Here is a 22237-nt window from a genome sequence, read left to right as displayed (position 1 = left end):
GTATAACTATCAGGAAAGGATGAACAGGCTGGGTCTCTTTTGTCTTGAAAAAAGAAGGCTGAGGGGTGACCTAATAGAGGTCTTTAAAATGACGAACGGTTTTGATAGAGTGGAAACCGAGAGAATGTTTCCACTTGTGGGGAAGAGCATAACTAGAGGCCATCAATATAAGATAGTCACCAAGAAATCCAATAGGGAATTCAGAAGAACCTTCTTTACCCAAAGAGTGGTGAGAATATGGAACTCGCTACCACAGGGAGTGGTTGAAGCGAATAGTATAGATGCATTTAAGGGGAGGCTAGACAAGCATATGAGGGAGAAGGGAATAGAGGGTTATGTTGATAGAGTTGGATGAGGAAAGACTGGAGGAGTCTCAAATGGAGCATAAACGCCGGCATGGACTGGTTGGGCCGAATGGCCTGTTTCTGTTCCGTGTATCCTATGTAATCTTATGTATACTTGCATTTATATAGCACCTTTAACGTAGTAAAACAGCCCAAGGTGCTTCACAGAAGCGATTATCAAACAAAAGAAAATTGGCACCGAGCCACATAAGGAGATATTCGGACAGGTGATCAAAAGCTTGGTCAAAGAGGTAGGTTTTAAGAAGTGTCTTAAAGGAGGAGAGAATGGTGGAGAGGTTTAGGGAGGGAATTCCAGAGCTTAAGGCCCAGGCAGCTGAGGTCATGGCCTCCAATGGTGGGGTGAAGGAAGTCAGGATGCACAAGAGGTCAGAATTGGAGCACATAGCGACCAGAAGATTTCTTACTCACTTACACTTCAGGCAGATATTCAGATGCATTTTATAATATCCATTGGCATATTAATGTGTACACTTAGCTTTCACCACAATACCAGAGACATTAAATGTCGTGTGACAACATTCTGTGCAAAGGTTTCATTGCAAATCACAGCTTTTCAGGTTTTTCAATATTTATATGCAAATTAAACAATTTAAAGAATTTAATAATAAAAAAACACTTCAAGAAATGAAATGAGTCAGGCATTAGTGTGAAATAATAATTAGTGCATGCACACACACAGATGCAACCCCCATGTCTTCCTGCCTCGCACATTCTGTGATATATTCAGAACATGGCTCAAATTTAATTGAATTCAATTTAACTGTTTCACATCACCAACCATTGTTTTGTCAATGAGCTTTGATCGTTTCATAGCTGGTTTGTATTGTGAAATAGCTACAAATGAATCCAGTTCTTGTTTAACCGGATTGGCCCTGTTTATGTGACTGTGGCACATTTTCTGTAGCCTTTGACATGGTTGACCAAACCATCCTCTTCCAGTGCCTCTCCTCCGTTGCCCAGCTGAGTGGGACCGCTCTCACTTGGTTCCGCTCTTGCCTATCCAATCATAGCGCTCTCGCCTCTCAGTCAGAAGGTTGTGGGTTCAAGGCCCATTCCAGAGACTTGAGCACAAAATCCGGGCCACCACGCCCAGTGCAGTACTGAGGGAGTGCTGCACTCTCAGAGGTGCCGTCTTTCAGATGAGACGTTAAACCGAGGCCCCGTCTCTCCTCACAGGTGGATGTAAAAGATCCCATGGTACTATTCGAAGAACAGCGGAGGAGTTCGCCCTGGTATCCCTCAACCAATATCACTAAAAGCAGATTATCTGGTCATTATCACATTGCTATTTGTGGGACCTTGCTATGTGCAAATTGGCTGCCGCATTTCCTACATTACAACAGTGACTGAAGTTCAGAAGTACTTCATTGGTTGTAAAGCACTTTGGGATATCCTGGGGTTGTGAAAGGTGCTATATAAATGCAAGTTTGTTCTCTCTTTCTAAAATTGTAACCTGCATTCAGTGGTTATGTGACAGCGGCATATCACAAAATAGGTTTGGATGGAGAAAGCCCTCCAGACACGTGATCTCATCCTTCGAAAATACCAACCCTACTGACCTCCCATTGCAGGATTTAGCTGCTTCCTAAATCAGTTCTAGGTCTTGTCTTCAACCACCTCCCAGACAACCCGCTCCAGCTGTTCAGCATCGTCTGTGTAAAGAAATACTTCCTGGTGACTGAGCATAGTTCATCTCCCTAACACCATATCTGATGTTGGCGGGGTCAGAGAGAACTAACAAGGTAGTACTGTAATACAATCAAGAGGTTCCTGTGAGGTCATATATTTGGAGGAGAAATACAATATTGTCTTACTATCTACACAGCCTCAACATTTAACCTGTCACTAACCCAAAAGACTGACAACAAAAAACCCAGATTTGTTTCAAAGAAACTAAGAGGACTCAGATTATATTCTTTAAAGGGTTCAGGCTTGCCTATTTTGGTACCTGAACATTTGCTGTTTCTGAGGTTTGATGGTCAAAGAAGTAAGAAGACCTTGCATTTATATAACGCCTTTCATGACCTCAGGATGTCCCAAAGTGCTTTACAGTCAATGAAGTACTTTTTGAAGTGTAGTCACTGTTGTAATGTAGGAAACGCGGCAGCCAGAATTGAGCACAGCAAGCTCCCACAAACAACAACGTGATAATGACCAGAAAATCTGTCTTTAGTGATGTTGATAGAACGATAAATATTGGCCAGGATACTGGGGAGCAATGTTCCCTCTAAGGTGCGCAATCGCGAGGTCCCGCATCCGCTGCTCACCAGCTACTACCGCTGGAAGAGATACCGCAAAATTAAAGGGCCCGCACAGGAAACAAAAAAATTAAAGGGAACATTGCCGGGGTGAACTCCCCTCCTCTTCTTCGAAATAGTGCCATGGGATCTTTTGCGCCCACCTGACAGGGTAGACAGAGCCTCGGTTTAATGACTCATCTGACAGTGCAGCGCTCCCTCAGTACTACACTGGGAGTTTCAGCCTGGGTTTCTGTTAGGACAATAATCCTATTGTACTGCAGCTGAAAAAGATCACAGCAGTTGACAGCCAGACCTAGGTGGCTGCCCTCTGACATCCAGCAGTGGCCATTTACATTTGCTGCCACTGGCTCTTTGCCTCCGGAGGCAGGGAACCAACCCACCTTGTGAGGCGGCATTCGGGGCGAACTGTGGCTCTTTCGGAGACAAGGCGAGAAAACTGGCCAAAGGAAAACACATTAGGGCTCCAGGCAAACTCAAATCACTCACTCTACCATCAACATTGAAGGAGCAACGTTTAAAAATTGTGATTTTACCAGCAGCAACTAAAAATAAAAAGACTTTTCCTTTTCATAATAACATCTCAAACAAAAGATCACAAGGCACAGTCACAACTTGTAAAATTCATGCCATTTGATTTTTTGAAACTCTAACAGTATTCACCAGACAGGCATTGTAACTCCAAAAGAAGATCAATCACAACATCCTGAATTAACAGAATTGGCTAACGATGACTCAAGGCAGTGTGGAAATGTATTCCCTGTCACAACTCACAATTCCGAGCACCTGCAGTTTTGTTTACAAGATGTTGGTTGATGACAGGCATGAATGTATATATATATATTTTTCCCTTCTTCCCTCCCACATGGCAGCTGTCCCTCACTCTGCCAGTGCAATTCACACCCCATCTAGAGCCATCCTTTGTTCCTTAACCTGCCCCATTACCACCTCCTCTCACCTTGAATATCTCTTAATGTCTCTCAATGTCTCTTAATCTCTCCTGCTTTCTATCCTATCACTGACCTTCCCTTTTGTTCTTTCATCCCCTCCCCCTTTTCCCAGCCCCTAAACCTGTTCCATTTCCTGCTTTTTTCCAGTTCTGACGAAAAGGTCACCGACCTGAAACATTGACTCTGTTTCTATCTGGTTTGATTGACAGCCCTGCGTTCAAAAGATATGAAGGCTCTCAGCACTCAGCAGTTTTACATACCCCTACCTCAAAACTGAGATTGATAGAATTGTTAGGCAAGGGTGTTAAGGGTTATGGAGCCAAGGTGGATAGATGGAGTTAAGATACAGATCAGCCATGATCTAACTGAATGGCGGAACAGGCTCGAGGGGCTGAATGTCTACTCCTGTGCATGTATTCTTATGACAGTGTCGCACACAGCCCAGCTGCAAGTATGGAGTCCATGAGCCAGTTATCCATCATCAAATGGCTTCTACAGCCTCTGGAGGTGGGTGGGATGCAAACTATATAGTGAAAACCTTAGAATGGAAATCCTACCTGCGCCACTCAATTATGTGAAGGAATTAATGGATAATGTTACCAAATTTTCAATTTTTTTTAGCCAGCCAGCACAGGCATGATGGGCCAAATGGCCTCCTTCAATGCTGTATGATTCTAGCATTCTATGATTTAGCAGAAGTAAAGCAAATACTGGGGGTGGGGCGGGGGGGGGGGGGGAGCGGCGGATGGGTAAATTTAGCTCCAAGTAGCAAATAGACTACATCACTGCCCTGACCTCAAGCAAGGATTCCAACTTCTACCTCTTTCTGCTATTAGACTTGGCAAATTCTGATGCGCCTACATGTCAGCAGTAGAACTTACACCTTGCGATTAATAGTCAACATGTTAAAGTATAAGCCAACAGGTAAATGTATTGTTAAAATAGCAGACATAAGAATTTTATCCAAACATGCTAACGTGTTCACTTGCCAACAGTGCTCAGGGAGGTTTCACCCTCCGAGACTGCATCAGGTAAGACTGTGTCAGATAAACTGCTGTGGCTTCGGTTACGGAATTTTGTGTAAAATTACTCATTTAGAAGAGCAGAAAAACAATTAAAATCTGCCTCTGAACAGATTCACATCACTGACTGAAGAGGTGATTACTTCTAAACACTGTTCTCCTACACCGTCAACACCACAGTGCAGAATGGAACTAGTTGTAACTGTGGTTTGTCTACAATCACATGCATGGCAAACCTACACAAGTTCTACCAGGGGAGTCCAAACAAATTAATGTACCTACAGCTTCCTGCAGTGAGTGATTCTTTCAGGCTTTTGCCTATTCTCGGATGCCGTGCAACTCAAAGAGCATTTCTGTTTCAATTTATTACCCCCCCCCCCCAACGCACCTTTCCTCAAGGCAACACGTTCCCTGGGAAGTGGGAGCCGAGTGTTAGCTCATCCCGGTGGCCATGTTTCATACAGCTCGCCCCATTTTACTCTCCATTGAAGTTCCACCCAACCCCATGGGTTTCCCTCCTGGCGAGCTGAGTTAAAATTGCCCCCATCGTGTCCGCAGGCTATTCCATTGAGGCACCACAGCTTTACCAAATCCTCTCCGCACCCAACATCCACTCTTGCACTTTCCAGCAGGCTCGTGATGGATAATGATCAGGAGTGAGATGCCCGCTTGGGTTTGCCCTTCCCCAGAGTCGCTAAAAACCAGTTGAACCACCTCTGTGGCTATTCCGACTGGCATCAACTTTCTCAGCCCAGGCCGGGCACAAACGTGGGATCTCCCTGGTTCTATATGTCTCAGTATCACGCAGGGCAACACACTTTGCTGAGCCATCAGACGGCTCCTAAAGCTAATTAGAAACAATCTTGACCATGACAACATACTGAATCTCAATTTAACACACTGCCATCTACAATTTTCAGACCTGTTTCAGGCAGAAGTGGAAATGTGCAAGCATATGTAAGGGGCCCAACAGTTGTTTTAGGTGGCCATCTTGCCGGCTGAAAAATGGCCCAACCCAATATCAGGCTGGAATTCTTTCAGGCGTTCTTGGGACGCAGGATGTTGGTCTTCGAAATTAGCCTTCGTCGTGCCCGTTTTACACCCATAAAATGGGCGTGAGGTCCTATTTCTATCCCAGTAGTTTTGGATTCATTGGGCTGCTACATGGGACAGGGGAGAATAGAACTTCATAAGTGCGGCTTAAGTATGTACCACTGTGGCTTTCTGAGAGAAGCAGGAAGAACTACAGACCGATTCAATGCAGTCAACCTGACGTAAGAAAACTACTAGGCACTTGGTCTAAGCGTTAAACAAAGCTTTAATCAACTGTTTTACAACATGGAGGTCTAGTTGTGTCCTTCACTAGTTCCTGTTAAGAATGTCCTGCGCAAGCTGGGCCCGTGCCCGAGTATTTATACTCTCCCTGGACAGCGCCACCCGTAGGCCGCTCAGTATTATTTCATAAGTCTTTCTTTCATGAATGACTGATTCATGGCACAACCCACTTCGTATATAATGTAAACTTGATAATTGTGCTGGACAGTATCTTGCCTTATATCCTTTTGATTCTAAATATAATTTTATACTTCTCAATAAATCTGAACAGTGGTTAAGCCTGTACAAAATGATCTAGTAAATTCAAAGCTCCTGCCTTCTGAAGTGATCGGAGGTGTAGAGAGTTACTCTCCTGTGAGCAGTTTACTGGGATTTGAGTTCATTGTTAGATCTGAGCTGCACTAAAACAAATGTGACAGCGAATGGAGACATGGGTTTAAGTTCATAGAAGATTCGGCCTGTTTACTTCAGGAAATGCTTTGGGAAAAAGAGTCCGAATTGTTAAAAATTACCGTAATATCAAATGAGTATTAGGGTTACTCTATCCAATTGGCTGAGACAGCGGGCATTAACCACTCAATAAGAGCCTACATTTTATCAACTGCCAGAGCTCAATATGTGACTGTTCCACTAATGGTCATGAATAGCCTCCCAAGCATGTTTTACACTAGGACAGAGACCTTGAGCTGATTAAAGCGTTTGGCTTCAATTCACGCTTCAATCAGCTCTTTGTCCCCGGTCCATTGTAAGGCAGGTTCTCTGTAACCATAATGGTAATTCATCTAGCTGATGAAGGGCTTACGGTCACTTTTGGAAAGGGACGGTTACAGGAATCAAGTCAATATTCTATGCTGGATGTATCTTTGCTGAGACTGCACTGTTGGGCATCACTCCCAACAGATACCACCTGCATTGACTCCCGGTTGAGCAACACCTCGATTTAAAAATTCTCATCCTTGTTTTCAAATCCCTCCATGGCATCGTCCCTCCCCATCTCTGTAACCTCCTCCAGCCCTACAACCCTCCACGATCTCTGCGCTCCTCTAATTCTGGCCTTATGTGCATCTCCAACTTTAATCGCTCCTCCATTGGCGGCTGAGCCTTCAGCTGCCTAAGTCCTAAGCTCTGGAATTCCCTCCCTAAACCTCTCCGCCTCTCTTTCCTCCTTTAAGATGCTCCTTAAAACGCTACCTCGTTCTGCCCTTATCATCTCCTTATGTGGCTCTTGTGGTGTATGTAACCTGTTCCACCTTAAGAGATGTACTACTTTCTCTGGCTGCTGTATACGCAATACCGGTGGTGACCACCGGTATATAAGCACTGTGTAGTAAGATTGTATTTAGTATAGTCCTGACCTCCAACCAGTAAAGACCTGTTGAACTTTAATCTTGTAGTCTGTGTGTTATTAATTACAACTAGAACACACAGACTTTACAGTGGCGACGAGTCAGATTCTTACCCTGCGGCAGTTATATCCACGGCGGCTTCGTCCACAGAACGGACGTCGAAGAGAGGCTTCCACCCTCATCACCCTGCTGGAAGACACGTCGCGCGGCAGACATCGAGAAACCAGAGTGCAGAAGACATCCTGAACTCGAAGCCTCCATCAGCGGCTGTCAGCTATCTTCTTTCCACCTCGGTAGTGGGTAAGCCGGGCAGCGACGCGACCAGAAAGTCGGCCGCGTTGGCTGTACAGACGGGGAGGGAAGACGGAGGAATAAGGGCGGTGAGATCGATCGCGACCGGAGATAAGGGCCGGGCCGCATTCGGGCCGAAAGGCGCAGTGCGGGGACATCGATCGCGGCTGGTGATAAGGGCCGGGCCGCATTTGGGCTAAAAAGGCGCAGCGTCTGGGGGCAACTGAAGGCGCGAGAGCCGCGGTGAAGCGGAGACAGCGTCGGGGGATGGGTGAAGACCGCCAAGCGCGGGAAAACCGCCATTTTGTAGGCGGAGGACGAAGACAAGAGCGCAGAAACCGCCATCTTGGATAAAAATAAAAATAAATTAAATTGCAACGATGCCTAAACATGGGAACATTAATACCTTTGATAGCGACATCGAAGATTGGGCTATGTATGTAGAACGCATACAAAATTATTGTAAAGCAAATAAAATCCCAGATGAAGAGAAAGAACGCATACAAAATTATTGTAAAGCAAATAAAATCCCAGATGAAGAGAAAGCACTAACATTATTAAACTTAATGGGTGCGAAGACATACGGGCAATTGAAACACCTTTTATCACCAGATGAACCGGCGGATAAGACGGTCGAGGAGATTGTTACTGTCTTGAAAAATCACCTAAACCCCACGCCGCTGATGCTAGCGGAACGATTTAAATTTTACAGCAGAAGGCAGCTGAAGGATGAAAGCAATGCTGAATATTTAATGGAATTGCGTAAGCTAGCAAAGTACTGTCAATTCGGAATGAGACTGACAGAGGCGCTACGAGATAAATTTGTGTGTGGTTTATTAAAAGAAGATACACAAAAGCGATTGCTCGAGGAGAATGAGCTGACGCTTGAGAAAGCGGTCACTATGGCAGCAGCACACGAAGCCGCAGCGAGAGGCACGGCAGTAATGCAGCTACGGTCACCGGAACTCAGTACAAATAAATTGGGTTTGAGTACTGTAAAATGTTATCGTTGCGGAAAGACAACGCACGATCAGAACCAGTGTTGGTTTAAAAACCAAGAATGCAGAACGTGTGGCAGGCTTGGCCACATAGCTAAAGTATGCCGGTCAGGAAAGAAGACCAGCAACAAAAAGTCACCGCAAGGAAAATACATAAAGGTACACAAGGTGACAAAGAACAGTTCGACCGAACAGAAGTCAGATTCAGACGCTAGCAGTAATGAACTGGGTAGCTTAAGAGTACACAATGTTGGTAAGGATGCAGATCTCCAGACAATTTGGGTCACCCTTCAGATAGCAGGAGTCCAAGTAAAGATGGAATTGGACACTGGATCGGCATTGACGGTCATGAATAAGAAAGATTACAAAAGGTTATTCCAACATATTCCCCTACGGGATACGGAGATTATATTGAAAACATACACGGGGCAAAGAGTGTACCCTATCGGAAAGATAGAGGTAAAAGTGGTCCACAAGGGTGAAGAAAGCCAAGTAATGGACTTATATGTGCTACCTGAAGGAGGTCCACCACTACTGGGACGGGAGTGGATTAGGAAAATGAATATGGACTGGCACTCCTTGAAGGCACTAACGGTAGATTCCGGGGAAACAGATGTCAAACCTAAACGATTGTCCAGAATATTGGATGATGCTAAAGAGGTGTTCCAGCAGGGACTGGGAACACTGAGAGGAATTACGGCAAACATCAAGATTGATGAACATGCACACCCAAAATACGACCTACTGTAGAAGCGGAACTGGAAGCGCTAGAACGTTCAGGTGTACTGTCTAAGGTAGATTGGAGTGAGTGGGCTACGCCCATTGTTCCCGTTATGAAACGTCCTTCAAGCAACAAGCCAGGAGAACCAGGGAAGGTTCGCATCTGTGGAGATTTCAAAATCACCGTTAATCCGGTGCTTCACACGGTGCAGTATCCGCTTCCGCGGATTGAGGATATTTTTGCTTCATTGTCTGGCGGGAAACACTTCACCAAGATAGACCTGGCGCAGGCGTACTTGCAGATGGAGGTTGAAGAAGAGTCACGCCAATACCACACGATCAACACGCATCGAGGTTTGTACCGGTACAATAGGCTGGTTTTTGGAGTGGCATCGGCTCCAGCAATTTGGCAGAGGGCCATGGAGCAGGTATTACAGGGAATTCCAGGCACACAATGTTACCTGGATGATATTCTGATTACAGGTGATGGTGATGAAGAACACCTTGCAAACTTGGAACTGGTGCTCAACAGACTGAAAGAGTATGGACTTAGAGTTAATCGGCAGAAATGTGAGTTCTTCCAGAAGCGGATCTCGTACTGTGGTCATGTCATTGACCGGGAGGGGCTTCATAAGTCTCCTGACAAGATAGAGGCAGTTGTAAAGGCTCCCGCTCTGGATAATGTCTCTCAGTTGAGGTCGTTTCTAGGATTGATTAACTATTACCATAAATTTCTTCCAAATCTATCCACGGTACTGCACCCGCTAAACACTCTTTTACAGAAGGGGGTACCATGGGAATGGAGCGAAAACTGTAAGAAGGCATTTCGCAAAAGCAAAGAATTGATCACCTCAGAGGAAGTGTTGGCTCACTTCAACCCGACACTGCCTATTCGGTTGGCTTGTGATGCTTCTCCATATGGTATTAGGGCAGTACTCTCACACAAGTTGCCAAATGGCACGGAAAGGCCAGTCGCGTTTGCATCCAGATCATTGACCGCCGCTGAGCGCAACTATGCGCAGATTGATAGGGAGGCTCTCAGCCTTGTATGGGGAGTGAAGAAGTTTAATCATTACCTGCAGGGCCAAAAATTCACACTTCTGACAGACCATCAGCCGTTGGTATCCATTTTTAACCCTAAGAAGGGTGTTTCAGTGATGACAGCACAGCGTCTCCAGAGATGGTCCCTTTTCCTAGGGGCACATCAATATCAAATAGAATTCAAAGGTACGAAGCAGCATGGCAATGCTGATGGGCTGTCGCGCTTGCCACTACCTGAAGAAGAAGAAACGACGAAAGTTGACCCCGTTGAGTTATTTCATTCGACCATCGAGTGTTTACCAGTCACCAATGCAAGTATTGAAAGAGAAACCAGGAATGACCCGACACTGTCCAGAGTCTACGAGGTGACAGTGAAAGGATGGCCAACACGTGGTGATCCTCTGTTACCGGCATTCTCGGCAAGGCGAGACCAGCTGTCCGTCTGCCATGGTACTTTGATGTACGGGACAAGAGTGATTATTCCTCCCAAGTTAAGGGAAAGAGTTCTAAAAGAACTGCATGAAGGTCATCTGGGGGGAGTTAAGATGAAAAGTCTTGCTAGGGCTTATGTATGGTGGCCGGGTATTGACCAACAGATAGAGGAGTTGACGAAAAGCTGCGCTGGGTGCCAAAAAGTGCAAAATGCACCTCCGATCGCACCACTACACCCATGGGAATGGCCTTCAGCCCCATGGCAACGCGTACATATTGACTTTGCTGGTCCATTCATGGACTCCATGTTCCTAATTGCGGTGGACGCACATTCCAAATGGCCAGAAGTGATCAAGATGAATACCACTACTTCAGAAAAGACAATTGCGGTGTTAAGAACAATATTCGCAAGGAACGGATTGCCAGAACAGATCTGTTCAGACAACGGACCACAGTTCGTGTCGGAAGAATTCCAAAAATTCTTAAAGAAGAATGGGGTGAAACATTATACCTCTGCCCCATATCATCCGGCGACAAACGGGTTGGCCGAGAGATTTGTCCAAACATTCAAAAAGGCAATAAAGGCCATGAACGATGATCAGATTCCGCTACAGCACAAGGTGGACAATTTCCTAATGGCGTATCGAAACGCCGCTCATGCAGTGACTAACCAAAGTCCTGCCATGATGTTTTATAACAGGAGGTTGCGGTCCAGGTTGGACTTGTTAAAACCAAATGTGCGGAGGGAAGTGGAAAACAAACAGTTCCGGCATATTAATAACAAGTCCGCTCGAAGTTTCGAAGTAGGACAACCAGTGTTGGCAAGGGGCTATGGAAACGAAAAATGGCAGTCCGGAACAATTCGGGCCAGACAAGGACCTCTGATGTACACAGTAGATATTGGTAACAATGTGATAAGGCGTCATGCAGATCAACTGGTAGAATCAAGAGCAAGGGTCGAACCCATGGTTGCGACAGAGACAACTGTGGAAGACGTTAATGAACCTGAAGCATCGACCTCGGCAGGGACTGTACCTGATGATGACGTCCAATACATAGGAAACCAACAAGAAGAGTCACCTCAGCAACAAGAATCAGAGACCACTGAAAGGCGTTATCCAGACCGAATCAGAAGGCCTCCTGAGAGACTGAACCTTTGAACTGTTTATACCTGAAGTTATATATGTATATATGTTATGATGTTATGTTAAATGGGGATATGACTATTAAGCTAAAAAGGGAGGATTGTGGTGTATGTAACCTGTTCCACCTTAAGAGATGTACTACTTTCTCTGGCTGCTGTATACGTAATACCGGTGGTGACCACCGGTATATAAGCACTGTGTAGTAAGATTGTATTTAGTATAGTCCTGACCTCCAACCAGTAAAGACCTGTTGAACTTTAATCTTGTAGTCTGTGTGTTATTAATTACAACTAGAACACACAGACTTTACAGCTCTGTGTCAAATTTTGTTTGAAGCACCTTAGGACGTTTTACTACATCATATAAATGCAAGTTGTTGCTATTGTTGTATGTTCTCTTGCCCCTAAAAAAAACTGCCTTAATGCATTGACCTCTTTCAAGCATACTTTCCTGTCTGACCCAGGCCTACAACCCCCTGGAAACCTTTCTAATCTTTTCCTGCCCTTCTCTGGTCGATGTCTGCAGTTTTTTTCCTCTTATAAACAAGAGATATTACATAGAATTTACAGCACAGAAACAGGCCATTCGGCCCAACAGGTCCGTGCCAGTGTTTATGCTCCACACGAGCCTCCTCCCACCCTAAATTATCTAACCCTATCAGCATATCCTTCTATTCCTTTCACCCTCATGTACTTAATCTAGCTTCCCCTTAAATGCATCTATGCTATTATTCAGTTACTTGTGTTTCTAGCAAATAAATATTAGAAATTAACAAAAAGCAGCTTTTGATAACTCTACAATGTCTGGGATTGCCATTATCTTTGGCTAGGTCATTGACGTCAAAGCTCTTCTGACTCATTTAGTTGACCCCTGTTTCACTTTCCAGACATAAATTATTATTACTCCTCCAGGATGCATTCTCTCCTCTGTCGCTAGGACACCACTGAACCGTTACCACTGTGTGTGTGATTACCACAAATTGTGGCTGTTCATGTGTAATTGGACGTTAATGTAACGGGTGTTTCAGTTAATAAAAAAGAAACTTAAAATAGAAGTCATTTCAAAATCACACACAATTGCATCGACAGTTCACAATTATTTTCAAACTTGTTTCGAGCATTCAAGTTTAGGGTGTCTTATTTACTTCAACCAAGCACATTTATTAAACCAGGATCAGGAGTCTCATTCAGCATTAAGTTTCTTTGGTAGCACCTCCCAAACTCCACCGCCTAGAAGGACACGGGCAGCAGGCGCATGCGAGTTCCCCTCCAAGTCACACACCATCAAGACTTGGGCATATATCAGTCGCTGGGGCAAAATTCTGGAACTCCCTACCGAGCAGCACTGTGGGAGTACCTTCACCACACGGATGGTTCAAGAAGAAGGCTCACCACCACCTTCTCAAGGGCAATTAGGGATGGGCAATAAATGCCAGCCTTGTTAGCGATGCCCACATCTCGAGATGGAACAAAACAAATTAAGCCAAGGAGAACTGTTAACAGAAAGACCTATAGAGATGTGAAAATGGCAACCCAGATACCTCCAAGACTGAGTTATACAGCTCAGGCAATCAGAGGAGAGCAGCTTATTGTAGGCAAATCAGCTAGATCAAGTAAGATTTGCAATAACTATCAGCGAGCAGCACTTAGTCCTTTGACGGTTTTGATGGAGTGCGTCTATCCAAGTTGGGATTGCATTTAATTTGTTCAGATTAGGGAGGGTGAAACCCCCTCTGTCTTCAAGTTGTAAAACAGCAATTTATCATGTCTTTTAGAAACACTTCAGATATATTAAATCACTTTGAAGTTTAGTGACTGTGGCCACGGAGGGAAATGCAGCAGCCATTTTGCGCACCACAAGATTCCACAAACGGCACTGAGGTAGACGCACTCTGCCAAAACCGTCAATGCTGCCCGCTGATACCTATTGCAAATCTTATTAGATCTAGCTGATTTGCCTGCAATTATCTGCTCTCCTCTGATTGCCGGAGCTGTATAACTCAGTCTTGGAGGTATCTGAGTAAGCAACTGAGTTGAAACTAAAACCGTGAGCTGAGCTTTCAACTTCTGCGGGAGTGTAAGACGGGCGGTATCGGATCGCCCGCCTGTTATACGCTCCTGTCCGATCGTCCTTCCATTGAAGGCAACGGAAATGAAAAACCGGGCGGGGTGTATAACGGGCAGCCGATCCGATCCCGGCGGTTTTAGGTCCCCTCACAAGTTGAAAGTTCCGCCCAGTAAATACTGGAAACACGCAGCAAGTCAGTCAGCATCTGTGGAGGGAAGAGATAAGTGAAGGTTCAGACTTGCAGCCCTTCTACAAAAGAGTCTGCCCACAACAGTCTTTTCCATTTTTTAGTTGTTTTTAAGAAGCTTTTCGGCTGATCTCGAGCGACTCTGATTGCATTCACTCCAGCAGTGTTTTCTAATCATCAATAGTGTTGGCTTTGGTGCCATTTCGAAGAGTGAGCACACAGGGATCTATTCAGAAGTACAAGGCAGCTGGCTTCTAAATATTGAAGCCTTCCTTTGAATAGATTGACTGTATACACCACCCCAGCATATTTGAACAGGCAGTACCAGGGAGGAATGGGGTGCGTCCACTTGAGATAAGCTTCAACAATAGCCTATTTTCAACAATAGCCTATTTTCAACACTTGCACTGAAAAGTTGAACACAAATGCTTCTGGACTCTATTCCCATCTCCTCTCTTACCAATTCGATTATTGTTCTTGCCCCAATCATGAGGTATTGTCAAGTTGTGCCTTTTCTGTGCACTCCTGGATGCGGGGGGGGGGGGGGCGCGGGGTGGTAGATCTTGACTTTACGGGTTGATAGTGAATTGGTGGCCCGTTTTACATCCCTCCTGGTTTTTATTTCTATTGATTTCAATGTAAAAGGAGAGATGTAAAATGGGCTGCCGACTCACTAGCGCCCGTTTTACACTAGCGCACAAAGTCAAAATCTACCCTCCGGTGTGATGCCAAGGCTCCAATGGAACAATATTGCTGGTGTTTGTTGTGTCAATCGATGGTTAATGTGAATGTCCCCATCCCTTTTCCCATGGGCCAATGCTGAGCAGAGCCACTGAACAACACAGATGGGATAAGATGCTGTTTTGAGTCACCGCTTATTGGCGATGAATTGAAACAAAAACTTAGTAAAATAAAATCAAGGAAATCTTACAAAAATAAAATACAATAATATTCCTGCAAAATATTACAAGCCACTCATCTCAATCCTACCATCAGTTTGGCAGGTCAAGTATTGGAGTTAAGATGTTTTTATTTTTCTCCTTTGTTGCTGGGTCTTGTTGAACCACTCGCTGTCTTTGGCCAAGAGGGTGGTCATTTCCGGTTCTCAGGCCTCTGATGCTGCTCAATTTATTCACAAACTTTTCTGTCGAGGCCTGCACCCCAAGCGAGGTGTTGCTTTTCGTCTTCTCTCAGGAATGTCCCAACTGACTGCACTGTGGAAGGATGGGACGTTGGGCTTATACCAAAGATTCCTCACATACTGAGCTCTGGATTTCAAATTTGCCCGACTGAGAAGGTTCCTAATGGAGGACAGTCACTTCCCCACAGGTGGAGGGGGTGGCGGGGGGTGGGGGGGCGGACAGGTGGTGGGGAAGCAACCTACAGGAACAATATAAAATGCTGGAAACACTCAGCAGGTCAGGCAGCATCTGTGGAGAAGGAAGCAGAGTTAACGTTTCAGGTCGATGACCCTTTGACAGAACCTTCCATCACCGACCTGAAACGTTAATTCTGTTTCTCTCTCCACTGATGTTGCCTGAGCTGCTGAGTATTTCCAGCATTTTTTGATTTTAGTTCAGATTTTCAGCATCCGCAGTATTTTGCTTTTGTTTTACAGGACCAATAGTTCTATTAAACTGATGCTATACGATTAATTAGAGCCTTTCCAACTGCTCCACTTCCCAATAACTTTCTCTTCATTTCTTTGCCTAGAAAGTAAGAGGAGAGGCAACAATACTGAATCCCAGCATTGTCCCACAGTCAGGTGGGCTGAATGGAGGCCCAGGGACACATCAAACTGCAGGTCTGCTGTGGGCCACTGATGAAGGAGGTACAGACTGTAAGCGGTCCCTGAGCCATATTATGATTACTGTCACCCTACACTACAGGGCCCCCTTGGTGTGGTACAGTTCCACAGGGCAGTGAGTGCGTGGAATTGTACTTCAAAACAAGCCTGTAAGATTTTTCAAAACAACCATATTTATACTCCTGATGAAATAAAGTTTATGCATCAACGGATAGGTTGGCGCTTCCATCAAATTAGCAGACAAGCTATTGGTCAAATAATCAACTTCAGTGTCACTACACCGATATCACACACATTCATTTCTTGTAAAGTCAGCATTGAATGAGTTAAAAATACACACTGGTATTTATAGGATTGTATTTGCCTCCAGACTGTCTGCTGCACTCGATTGGCAGAACAAGCGGGCCTGAACTCTGGGCAGAGTGCACGGAGAATAGTGAGTCAGCTTCCTGAGATGCTGGTGTTGCCGGGACGATGACCTGAACAAATGTCAGGGGGCATATTCTAGTGGTAACGTCCAGCCCTCGGAGTGGCTGGGTTTCAATCCACGGTGCATTAATGTTGTGCTGGCATCCTTTCATAGAAACATAGAAGATAGGAGCAGGAGTAGGCCATTCGGCCCCTCGAGCCTGTTCCGCCATTTAATGAGATCATGGCTGATCATCCAAATTCAGTACCCTGTCCCTGCCTTCTCCCCATATCCCTTGATCCCTTTAGCTTTAAGAAATATATCTAACTCCTTCTTGAATATATTTAATGAATTGGCCTCAACTGCCTTCTGCGGTAGAGAATTCCACAGGTTCACCACTCTCTGGATGAAGAAATTCCTCCTCATCTCTGTCCTAAATGGCTTACCCCTTATCCTTAGACTGTGACCCCTGGTTCTGGACTCCCCCGCCATCGGGAACATCCTTCCTGCATCTAATCTGTCTAGTCCTGTTAGAATTTTATAAGTTTCAATGAGATCCCCTCTCATTCTTCTAAACTCCAGCGAATATAAGCCTAATCGACCCAATCTCTCCTCATACGTAATTCCTGCCATCCCAGGTATCAGTCTGGTGAATCTTCGCTGCACTCTCTCCATGGCAAGAACATCCTTCCTCAGATAAGGCGACCAAAGCTGCACACAATACTCAAGGTGTGGTCTTTCTTTCTTCCTCCACCCTGTTTCGTCCAATTTTCTTTTGTGCTGTAGTACTGATTTATTGACACAGGAAACCCTCCAATCCTTTATCCAAGCAGCCAATATGCCATTGCGGCTCCAGACAGCAAGTGTCGGGAGGCTTCTCGACTGTGGGAGATGCACAGTTGAACCTGATCCTCCTCTAGACCGAGTCCATGTGGACAAGCACCTTTTAGAAGGGGTGTGTAGGGGAGGTGGAGGTCACTGGATAGAGATTCGAAGTGGAACCCTGACCTATTGGCTTGGAGACACTTAGGGCAAGTTATGCACTCCACCATTGTCCATCTAATTCAACGCACACCAGGACACAACTTCTGGTCACAAGGTCCTGATCTGTACTGCACCAGAAGGGCCTCTCACTGATCATTCAGGTAGCATCTTTCAGTTTTTATTTCAATTCTAAATAGCAAATACAAGTCAAATGATGCACTTACCATAACTAAGTATTTTGGTCTGTACTGGATGGTTCCAAAGATACCCAGGATGATTGCCATAATGTATAAAAAGTTGGCCAGGATAGGGACCCACTGATAGCCCAGGAAATCAAAGATCTGTCTCTCCAAAGCCGCTACCTGAAACAAAATGAAAACAAATTGACTTCTCACACCGACATGTTGCACATTACAGCACCAACACATTGTACATTGACACACTGCATGTTACAGCACCAACACATTGTACATTGACACACTGCATGTTACAGCACCGTTGGCCTGGATTTTGCGGTGGTAGTGACGACGAAACTCTCAGTGTTTGCCATCATTACCCCTTTGAAACTGACTGTAACTTCAGGATTTAGCACATGCGCAGATAAATGTGGAAATCCTGAAGTTGCGGTCAGTCATTCCGTGCTCCATCACAGGCTGCGCTGTGGAACTCTCCACAGCCGGCACTCAGTGAAATCACTTGAACTGACCAAGAACTTTGCGGCTCTAATATCGCTATTAAACACCCCATAAAAAAATTACTTTGTTGAAATAGGTGCAACTGGGGTTTTAACGGCGTGTTGACTGCGGAACAACCGTTCTCGCCATGAAAAACTAATTTTATATTTGTGGAGTGTCAAATTTCACCATTATGATAGAAATTACAAGATTTTACAAGTAATAAAAAATATTTTTTTAAAGGTTGTTTACGATATTTCAGCTTTTAGCCTAAACCCATGTGTATGTCCCAATCTTTATTTCACTCGCTGTAACATTTAAAAAAAAGGAATGATAATCAGCGCTTTTTATTTCCTGGTTTGCTGTCTGTGCAAATTCTTCAATTAGACAGCTTGATGACATCACTGCTAATGTACACTGAGAATCCCCTTTTGACAGCGCTACAATCAAATTAAGGTCAAGAAAGCTAAAATTTTCGCCACAGAGATCGCAAGAACTTTGTGGGCAGCTTTCTTCCAATTCAATGGTGAACACGTTGCCTCACCGCTGACCGCAAAATCTGGGCCAATGTACATTACAGCACTGATACACTGTACATTACAGCACCGATACACTGTACATTACAGCACCGATACACTGTACATTACAGCACCGATACACTGTACATTACAGCACCGACACACTGTACATTACAGCACCGGCACATTGTACATTACAGCACCGACACATTGTACATTACAGCACCGACACATTGTACATTACAGCACCGACACATTGTACATTACAGCACCGACACATTGTACATTACAGCACCGACACATTGTACATTACAGCACCGATACACTACGCATTACAGCTCTGTCCTCCTGTATGTTGCACCTTCGACACACTGCCTGTTTTAGCTTCCACACATTGCGTATGACAGCTACAACATATGCTGGATTCACTGCTCTCAGAATGAGAACGGAAGAAAATCAAATGAGAAATTTCCATTTCCCTCTTCACGTCCCATATAATATCTAAGTATGCAGTTCTCCTCAGGTTTCACGCCAGTGAGATTAGACACGTCAGGGGAGAAATTTGACTTGTCGCCCAAATCAGGCACAATGTCGACAAAGCAACTGCTCCATGTGCCAATCTGTGCCCACCTGAGGCCCAAACCAAATTCACACAATTTGAATTAAAACAGCACAGCAATATTACACTAAAAGTTTCTAAAGCGAATCAATCAGGCCTGCAATATCCCTTACTAACCCCTTGTATCCTAGTCTCTGACATTCACCCAAGGTGTCATCCATCACCCTCGAAGCCTCTGTCCCTGCTCACATTCTCCATTCTTCCAACCCTGGCCTCCTGTGCAGTATGTCCACCCCTCGCTCATCCTTCAGCTGCCTTTGCCCTAAATTGCGGAGCACACCCCTTAAGCCCCTCCTCCTTGTTGGCTCTCTCTCTACCTTCAAAAGATTCCTCAAAACCTACCTCTTTGACCACACCTTCAGTCTTTTCCCCTAATTCTTTACCTACTACAGCAAGCAATAAATGTCACTAGGGAAGGAAGGGATGAGGAAACAAAGCGGTCACATAAATCACATAAGCCTCATTAAAACTTTAAGACTCAGCTCAAATCCCAAGGAAAATCTATGTTTCCATGGTGCTCCAGTGGGCACAAACTTATCCTAAATCCATTTCCATTTAAACAATGGATCGCAAGTAAATAATTCCTTGCACCAAATATAAGCAAGACATATTGCTGATTGTACCACTGCATGGAGGAATGGTAAATTGTCTCTGGTTCTTGCAAGGCACTTCACTGTCAGGTCTGAGCCTCAATACTGTACCACTCCTTCAATTTTGATACTCTCACTCAAAGTGCAGTGCTACCCTCCCATAGAATCATAGAATCTTACAGCGCAGAAAGAAAGAACAAACTTGCATTTCTATAGCGCCTTTTACAACCTCAGGACGTCCCAAAGCGCTTTACAGCTAATGAAGTACTTTTTTTTTTTGAAGTGCAGTCACAGTTGTAATGTGGGAAGGAGGCCATTCGGGCAGTCATGCCAGTGCTGGCTCTTTGAAAGAGCTGTCCAATTTAGTACCAACTTCTTCCCCATAACCCTGCAAATGAGTCCCGTTCAAGTACAAAGCCAATCCTGAAACAACAACTTGCATTTATACAGCACCTTCACCAGAGGCAGAATCAGACAAAAATGGATGCCAAGCCAAAGAAGGAGATATTAGAGGAGTGAGCAAAAGATTGGCCGAGGAGCTGAGTTTTAAGGAGAGTCTTAAAGGTGGAGGAGGAGGTTTAAAGATGTAATTCCAGAGCATCGGGCCGAGATGGCTGAAGGCATGGCCACCAATAGTGGAGCGGGGCGCACGGAGTGGAGCTGGGGAATGGGGCGATGCACAAAAGGCCAGAGTCAGTGAAACAGAGAGTCTGGGGAGGGGGGAGGAGGGAAATTGTAGGGCTGGAGGTCGTTACTGAGATGGGGAGGGGCCAGTTTCATGAAGGGATTTAAACACGAGAATGGGGATTTTAAATTGGGGGAGTTGGGGGGGACCAGGAGCCAATGGAGGTTAGCAAGGACAGGGGTGATGTTCAAGCAGTACCTAGTGCAGGATAGGACACGGGCAGCAGCGTTTTGGATAAACTGAAGGGGAACTTCTTCATGTGAAACCAAAAAGAAAAAAATAGCATGAAATCGATCCAAAGGGAAATCGGGTGGGGTGTATAACGGGCAGCCGATCTGCTACCACTGTGAAGCCCCCGCCAGCGTTAAAAGTTCTGCCCATAATTTCTTTGTAAATTAAAAAAAACTGCAAATTGTATCCAAAAACAGAAGTTACTGGAAAATATACAGCAGGTACATCAACATCTGAACTAGAAACAGCAGGAAGAAAGCTAATGGGGGAGAAATTCGTGTTTGCCAGTAAAGTTGCTGGTGTCACTGGCAACTGGAGTTAATGGCCGCAATGCCAATGGGGCAAGATTCATCTGGGGGCAGGAGATTGTTGGCGCAGTGCTTACCTTCCATGCAAAGCCGTTCTGGTGACATTGCTGGAGGCATCCGAGACCAAGTTCCTGTCCAGGAGCGGCGTTGCTACTTCCCACAGCCTCTGGAAGCGAGGCTGTGGAGCCCGCAAGGAATTGTGGGCAATGAAGAGGTCTGAGAATTAAAGGGGCCATGCACACTGAAGCAATACAAATTAAAATGAAGTGAAACAATATAGATTTCAGCCCTTCCTAACTTCAAAAAAAAAATTAGCATTAAAAAGTCCAAAATGTGAATATTCAGCTCTTACAGCAGAATTCCCTTCCGAACTTCAAAAATGAGAAAAATGCCTCAGCACCGACACAAATGGCTGAGCAAGCCAGGGAAGTGGTACCCAGGGTCTCGCACGCAGCACTCCAGCTTTGTGCAGGGGGTCAACACTGCAAGACTTGCACTCTACCCACAGGGGCCAGGAGGCCCTCCAGAAAGAACAATGTGGGAGTACATCACCGAGGCCGTCACTGCCAGCAGTATCGCCTCCCCACCACCTGGCTCCAGTGCCCAAAGAAGATTCATGACCTCAGACCACTGGTCACGGTCAGTGAATGCATCTGCAAAAGCCGTCTCCTACCAACTGCACCACGAGTCTCACACACTGCTCAATGCATGACCCCCAATCACTCACCTACCAACAATCTGCACCAATCACAAGGCACATAAGAACATACATAAGAACATAAGAAATAGGAGCAGGAGTAGGCCAATCGGCCCCTCGAGCCTGCTCCACCATTCAATAAGATCATGGCTGATCTGATCCTAACCTCAAATCTTCTATCACTCTGCATCCACCCGAACCCATGTGATCACCTGGGAGAGGCGAAAAACCAGATAAAGACCCAATGGCCAATTTGGGAGAAAAAAATCTGGGAAATTCCTCTCCGACCCATCTAGGCGATCGAAATTCTTCCAGGAGATTACTCTGTCCCTATATTTTCTACAGTACTTACCTTCTGTAAAGGCGATCTCCACCCCAGCCAGGAACAGGAATAAAACCATCTCCTGAAATCTAACAGAATTAGAACACAGTAGGAGCAGAACAAGGCTACACGGCCCCTGGGCCCACTCCACTACCCACAGGGCCATGACCATTCCGAACCCAGACCCATGTCCAATTTCCTGCCCGCTCCCCGTAACCCTTTATTCCCTTTACTTC

General features: G+C 45.2%; 1 protein-coding gene across 1 annotated transcript in view; it reads right to left on the bottom strand.

Moving 5' to 3' along the window:
- Positions 1–22237, bottom strand: part of nkain1 (sodium/potassium transporting ATPase interacting 1) — a 621699-nt gene that overhangs the window by 207003 nt on the left and 392459 nt on the right. Inside the window, exon 2 of the mRNA XM_085962829.1 lies at positions 17582–17719. Coding sequence (XP_085818955.1) covers positions 17582–17719 — 138 coding nt within the window. The remainder of the gene's footprint in view (positions 1–17581; positions 17720–22237) is intronic.

The sequence above is a fragment of the Somniosus microcephalus genome, chromosome 20 (genome assembly GCF_052327205.1).
Source record: "Somniosus microcephalus isolate GS21.2 chromosome 20, FLI_Smic_1.0, whole genome shotgun sequence".
NCBI classification, from domain to species: Eukaryota; Metazoa; Chordata; class Chondrichthyes; order Squaliformes; family Somniosidae; genus Somniosus; species Somniosus microcephalus.
This window is presented reverse-complemented; position numbering and strand designations above follow the sequence as displayed.